At 37.6% G+C, this 6,824-nt stretch overlaps 1 protein-coding gene across 2 annotated transcripts; it reads left to right on the top strand.

Annotated features, from left to right (window-relative positions):
• The first annotated feature begins 301 nt into the window (after window positions 1–301).
• Window positions 302–5,287, top strand: LOC113349900 (protein downstream neighbor of Son-like). 2 transcript variants are annotated; one of them, XM_026593933.1, is made up of 15 exons: window positions 302–524; window positions 715–895; window positions 1,070–1,143; window positions 1,250–1,385; window positions 1,489–1,577; window positions 1,680–1,839; window positions 1,931–2,130; window positions 2,254–2,468; window positions 2,563–2,658; window positions 3,225–3,346; window positions 3,585–3,686; window positions 4,031–4,137; window positions 4,288–4,375; window positions 4,523–4,719; window positions 4,910–5,287. In XM_026593933.1, exons 2-15 carry the CDS (start codon window positions 767–769, stop codon window positions 5,127–5,129), a joined length of 1,935 nt encoding a protein of 644 aa, XP_026449718.1. In that variant the 5' UTR covers window positions 302–524; window positions 715–766; the 3' UTR covers window positions 5,130–5,287. The 2 variants fall into 2 exon arrangements, with proteins under 2 accessions (XP_026449718.1, XP_026449719.1); XM_026593934.1 differs by lacking the exon at window positions 302–524 and having other exon boundaries at window positions 755–895; window positions 1,017–1,143.
• The last annotated feature ends 1,537 nt before the right edge of the window (window positions 5,288–6,824 follow it).

The raw sequence follows: 6,824 nt of genomic DNA, 5'->3' as shown, positions 1-6,824 counted from the left end.
CACCGAGTCAGGACACAACTAGGCCCAGGTCCAGCAAACATCGTTCCGAATTAAGTGACCTAATCATTCGCGATTCCGAATAAGTCGCGTATAAATCGGAAATCCCACGAAACACGCGTACAGGGTGCGGGATTTGGAACGTACGCGAATAAGTTGCTTCCCGTATCAGTTCGAAATAATTCGCGAATTGTTAACTAGGGTACCACCCGAAAACTTTGTTGTCATTTCTAAAGGTACTACTACCTAACGGTCGTTAACTAGTAGTATAAACTAACGGCATCAAATTGAAAGGAGGGAAAAATTAAGTTACACTTGAAATCAAAATTTTGGAGAACCAAAATCTAATTTAACTTATTAGTTTCCCGCATTTAAACTCCACAAAAAACCCATTCTCTCTCTTTCTTGCCCTTCACAGAAGCCCAATCGCTTTTCTATAGGGGCAAATCAAGTCTGGGTTTTTACAGCGATTCAAAGGGATTTCTCTTAGGGTTTGCTTCAATAATAGATCTTCAATCTTTCTTTAGGTATTTTTCTGGTTTCTTATATTTTATACATCTATGCAATATTTATACCTATTCGAGAAATCGATGTTGGCGTAACCTAATGATAGTTGGTGAAGTTTCTTTTCGCTAGGGTTTCACTAGGTTTCGGGATTTCGGAGTCAAAAAATGTTGGTCTTTTTTTTGTGTTACTGAGAAATCTTTGACTGAACAGGAAGAAGAAGAAGAGATTGAGGGTTAATGTGAATTTAGAATAGTGAGTGAGGATGGCAAAGGTGGCTATGCTTGGTTCCTTGACCTCAAATACTCATCCTTTTGGAGTTGGAGGAGGAGATGCTTCCAAACTTCAAGCTGGATCTGCTCCGATTAAAAGGAAAACACCATCAGAACTTAGGGTAAGTTTCTAACCCTTCTTGTTCTCGATTTTAGATTTACCGTTTTCAAGAATTGGTATCTTAGTGTTTATGATTATATTGGGTGCTCTAATTATGATTTTTCTTTTGCATTTACTCATAGTAACCTGTTCAGTTGTAAAGTTTTTTATTTGGGGGGGTCTAATTTTTTGGTAGAGCGAGCAATTGAAGCGAAAATGTAGTATGGAGGTTGGAGATGAGTCGGATGGTCATTTTGTTGGAACAGAGAAGTAAGTATTTACTCATTCCATATTCTTCATGTGTATTGAATTCTACCATATGTGTTTATTAATTTTACATTTGGTTTGAGTGCTTTCATTGTTGCTTCTTGGGTAGGAGCTCCAGTGGGACGGTTCATGGCATTAAGAAATTGGAAGCACTTAGAAACACAAAATATGTGGATACGCGCTTGGATGAAGTGTACCCTGCTAGAAAATCTAACATCACAAGAAAGCATACTGGAAATGTTAAGGTTGCTAACTTTCCTTGACCAGATTTATAGCGTAGAGTTTCATGTTTCAACTCTTAGATTCTCTTGAAGAGTATATAAATGGGACCATTTTTGTTACAAGCAGGATAATTATTCACGTGAGCAGAATAACAATTCGAAAAGTCCCCCATTTAGGTCTGATTTGGATGATAAGAGTCTACCTCAAGTTTCATGGTAAACTTACTTACCTATTTATAATTTTTTAAGGATTGTTTTGTACTGATAGACAATTAGATTTTCTTTTATGTACTGATTTGTTTTCTCCAACTTTTGTAGTCCCAATGATTCAGTGGCTTCAGCGCCAACTTCCAAAGACAATAAAATTAAGGGCCAAAGCAGACACACAACTGATAAATGCAGCCAGAACACGTTCCTGAATGTTGCTGTGCTTTCGAAGGGCAATGAGAATTCATGTGGTCAACTTACTCTCGACATGGTAAGTGAAGGTGATTATATTTATATTACAATTATGTAAGGAGTATCTCCATCTCCATTTAATAATATGATCTAATTAATGATTTAAATAGAATTCAGTGCTAAAAGGACTAGGCCGTGATGCTCCAACAACATCAAAATCTCTTTCCGAGTCTTTGGATCAACTTAACAACATTCAGCTTGCAAATTCAGGAAGATTTCGTTCGAACTTCCAGATTTCTGGTCATAAAACCCCTATTGATCTCACACTGAAATCTAGCTTGCGCTTGGTCTCTTCGTCTTCTGTGAACTGGTGAGTATGGTAGAGCTCCCTAATCTCTCGTGCTTTTGTTCCATGAATCTGGCCAATGTTATATGCCCGTTTCGGCTTGTTAAGTTCATTAGCTAACACCATCATTTTGCATGTATCTTGTAGGTGTCACAGGTTAATTACAAATAGTACTTTTTACGGTATTACCCAGTTCATGCCTCAAATTGGATCTTCTGGGAATCAGAGTCATTGCAACACATCAGGATCCACAACTGCGGCTGAAGTGTTGTTTTCCAAAGCCTTACATTCTTGGGTGTTTCCTCAATCTTCGCTTCCACCTTCTGTCATATCAGCCTTGAACTTGACGTCTTCACGTGGAGGTTTGCCTGCTAAATTTTCTATTGATGGGCTTAGATTCAAGAAGCCCATAACTATGAGTAATCTTTATAAACTGAATGATGTTTGCATTGGCAGAACTCGATTTCTTATCAAAGCGACAAATGGCTTGGGAGGATTCTTTTCGGAGTCTCTATTACATGCTACGAAAGAGCTTGTGCAACATTTTCTATGGTAATTGTTTGATCGACATTGCAGCACATTATATCAGTTTCAGAAAGAAATACAACAGAATGAGCTTCTGCAATCAGATAAAGTACATTGCAGCACATTATCAGCACATTCTTTTCGGAGTCTCTACTACAGATTCTTCTTCAGACTTAAGTAGCAAATATATTTTGTGTTGTCCAACCGGAATTATTGGATGTCTAGTTTGAAATGGCTTTACTTGCTTTAACAGAACAACCCCTTTTATGTAAGAATTGGCTAGACTCTAGATGCACCATGACTAAGAAGTATCAACTTGTAGGTGCAAGGGAGTGTATCTTTCTTGCACTTTGTATTGGAGAATTCAGTCAAACTGGCGTATCCTTAATCAAGAAACAGTCCGTAAATTTTAGTTGTCGGACTTGGTGATTTGGAGTCAAATTTTTTTCTTCTAATTCTTCCCAGAATAATGTGTCTGCATCAGTGAATTTTAAAATTCACATATTTACTGCTTTCATTCTCATTCACATTTAATATGCCCTGCATATAAAACTTAGTCACTGACATCTGGATGTCTTTTTTCAACTTCTAAGTGTTCACTTCACAGTTTGTGGTGATGTTCACTGCTGGCCACATTCAAGGGAAAACAGAACGATCCTGCAATGTGTTTATGTCTCGGTCCACTACAGGCTTACGGTCGTTGTTAAAAGAGCATGTAAGTAGTGTTACGTTATACTCTTTCTAATTGTTTCTCTTTTCCGGGTGTTTTCTCCACGGTAGTGCTTGTTAAGTAAATTATATTCGTTGAACTCACCTTGAATTAAAAGCTTACTTGATGCTGTTGTATGCAGTTTTTGTATTATGCAACAGAAGTTATGCTATATTTTCACTTCTTTGATGCTTCTATCGTTTGATAATTAATGTTCTTTGCTTGTTTTCTTTTATCTTAATAGGATATCTCTTTCTCTATGCCTCTTTGCCTTTCTGAAGTAGAGCAGGCTACAATGGAAGATCTTGTTGAACTCTCGGAGATTGGAAAACATAACGTTGGACAGGTCTTACTCTGGGCTTCTTACCTTTACTATCTGTGTGTTTTCCTTATGGTTACTACTCATGTCTGGGCAAGTGGACTGGTAGAAGGCCTCTCTTCCGCATCTGCCAGATTGAGTTGGCGATAATATTTTTGTGGTTCCCATCAAGATTTTGCTTGTTGACCTTCACATTATCTAGATAGCTAAAGGTTCTACCATCCATTTCATATTTCGAGCATTTGGTGGATTAGATGGTTAGACCATCTGCTTAGATCAAATGTTTGTTCACAAAATCTCTTTGGTGAGAGAATGCTTCTTCTATCTATTCCATCTAATATAGCTTTCTGACATCTCACTATGTAGTGCAGACCCGCCATCTGAACTCCATGTCTGGCGTAGACAATAACTCTCAATCTCTGCTTGCATTTTCTGAAAAGGACGTACATGGATTATACGAGTTTCTGTTAAACTATAGGTAATATCACACAACACAGTTATGTTGCAGTTCTGAAGCTTCCTTATTTATTATTATATCATTATCACAAGCCTGTCCCGACGTTTCTCGTATTTGTGGCAATTAAAATAAGCATCAACATTTAAGTTTGTTGTTCATTGGTGCTGTCAGGTCCTTCTTGATTTCTTTGAATGGTGTTGATGTTCCTGTACTTTATTCACCAGTGCCTTTCCAAAGTGCTTCTCTTTTTGCTCCAGAGGTTGGTAGTCTGTACAAATTACTTCACTGGACGCAGTTCATGTGGAATTTGATTAATAGCTGACGCGTTAGAGAAAACATTAACTTTATGTCACTTCTTTCATGTATTCAGTACTCCTTTTGGTGTTGTCGTGGTCTTCTTTTTTAGGTGAAATGCAGGGAACTGAAGACAGTCGATGCAGTTGTTTCCTGTCTAAGTGGATCCTCTTTGGAAGATGTTACCGCTGAAGGCTCAGTCGCTGGAGTCTGTTATAGTATTGAGATAAAGGATGCGATTATTCCTCCATGGACTATCAGTGGGTTATGTGCAGCTATGGGCGCAGATGGGAGGAGCTTTGGGGCAAGGTAAAATACAGAATAATAAGCTTCCATCTATCTGTAGTTCTTTCAAGCATGAGACCTAATTCGTCAAAGAACTTGACCATGATACACACTACGGTCTATCCGAAATTCAGGTTCCCTGCATCTTCTGATTACATTGTGTTGCAAAATTGAATTATTCCTTATGGCAGTGGCTTTTAATGTTTCATTGCAGCTTTACGGATGAACCTGCTGCAGTTGGCTTGAATGTGGCATTTGATTCGGTTTCCAGTAATTGCGACATTGAACCAAATGAATCGGACAAAGACCTACCTAAAATTGATTGTCCATTTGGTGTTTCTGAAGCCGTAATAGTCCCTTATTTGCGCTCTGCTACATTAAGTGGTCTCAAGTACTCCAATGGATCTTACACTGCTGCTCTCTCACCTGTATGACTATTCTCTTGTTATTATCTTGCCTTAAAAGGCAACAGAGAACCCACATACATTATGTCTTTTGGCTTCCGTTGCACTTAATAATTTTTCTCTGTTTTTATATGTAATTTTGCATATTTACTTGATCATATAAAATATTTGTAGTGTACAATTTTTCCTATGTCCTTTTCTGCATAAAATTACTTCGCTGAAGGAATTTGATGCCATTGAGACTGAAGTGACTGAACCCTACCTGTGTTGGTGTTTGTACTTTGGGTGTGACTGAATCAACAAATATTAAGAGTGTAAATTCTTAATTAGGGTCGGTGATGTTTGTTATATGTTCAGATATTCATTTTGAAGTACTTGTACAATAGGAGGAATCAGCACCCAGTCGGCTAAAATTGCCGAATGCGGTTTTAAAGAGTAAGAGCATGTTTGTTTTTTACTCACTCGGGGTCTGGATGTCTGGATCTGATTCGGTCCGAGTAAGATGTCAGACCGTTTTTTTTTCTTTTAAGTCAGATCTGACTCGTTATTTGAGTCAGACTTAACCCATGTCTCAGACCTGTTTGAGTCGGGTAATAAAATATCACTGATTCATGGGAACAGACCACTGAGTCACATTTTTGAGTCAGATCCATATAAGTCAGGTGATTTCAGTCAAATCCAGATAAGTCAGGAGAAAACAAACATGATATAAACCTCCAAGGGACTTCGGTAGTGCACCAACTATTTTTATGTTCTTGATGTTGCAATGCCTATACATGTTATTAAAGGATTAATAAAAGCACTTTAAATATGAATAAAGTTTAATGATTAATATTAAAGTAGATTAATAAAAGCACTTTAAATATGAATAAAGTTTAATGATTAATTTATCGAAATGTCAGGTATGAGAGGACGATGGTATCATCTACACTTTATATTTTGCTTTTTGCCCATCCCAGAAAAAAATAGGGGGCCACTGTTACTCGTTATGTGAGTGTGGGGAAGGTCATGGGGAGGATTGTTAGGGGACTAAAAGCATTTTCACTCAATTTTTTTTTTCGAAAAAGAGACAAGCCTCATAAATTCATTAATACCTCCGATCCAACATCGGAACGATTACAACAGATTTTACAGATTAACATAGCATCATACATCAACATTCCAGCATTTTCCGGACTCCACAAATTCTAAACATAGGATTTCATCTTTACTACTAACTCTACCATTCCGTAATTCCAAGAACAGGGTAACAATAGAACTAGGTTAAATGGCGTTAATTGTTTTGTTAGAAACAAAAACAAACTACACACACATGCATACTGCAGCAGTGTAGGGATCATCAAATGATCCAACCATTTCTCAGGTTTTTTCAGCTTGTGATTAACTAAACTAACTAAGAAGTAACAGAGATTTAATGGATCGGTTTGAATCGGTAAGAAAAGATCTGAATCGGTCTGAATCAGCCTCTGAATCAGTATCTTTGTGTCTGAAGTTACTGCTGGTGTCTTGGTTTCCGGTGTCTTGGTATCTGCTATCTCGGTTTTTGATGAAGCTGCTTCCATGGTGATTCGATTTGTTACCGGAGATCTTGCTTTGTTACTGATGTTGATGATGATAGCACTAGAGAAGTGATTCTGAAAACTAAAGCCTATTTCCAACACTTCAGTTTCAAAACAAAAATCAAGGAACCCGCAGCAAAGAATAGAGAAAAAACCCAATTAGATC

This window comes from Papaver somniferum, chromosome 2, assembly GCF_003573695.1.
Source record: "Papaver somniferum cultivar HN1 chromosome 2, ASM357369v1, whole genome shotgun sequence".
Classification (NCBI taxonomy): domain Eukaryota; kingdom Viridiplantae; phylum Streptophyta; class Magnoliopsida; order Ranunculales; family Papaveraceae; genus Papaver; species Papaver somniferum.
This window is presented reverse-complemented; position numbering and strand designations above follow the sequence as displayed.

Bases quoted from the DNA above. Each gene is read 5' to 3' on its own strand.
- LOC113349900 (XM_026593933.1), top strand. From the start codon at position 767: ATGGCAAAGGTGGCTATGCTTGGTTCCTTGACCTCAAATACTCATCCT. The intron at 1,144-1,249 runs GTAAGTATTTAC...CTTCTTGGGTAG, and splicing joins CATTTTGTTGGAACAGAGAA to GAGCTCCAGTGGGACGGTTC. The intron at 2,659-3,224 runs GTAATTGTTTGA...TCAACTTCTAAG, and splicing joins CTTGTGCAACATTTTCTATG to TGTTCACTTCACAGTTTGTG.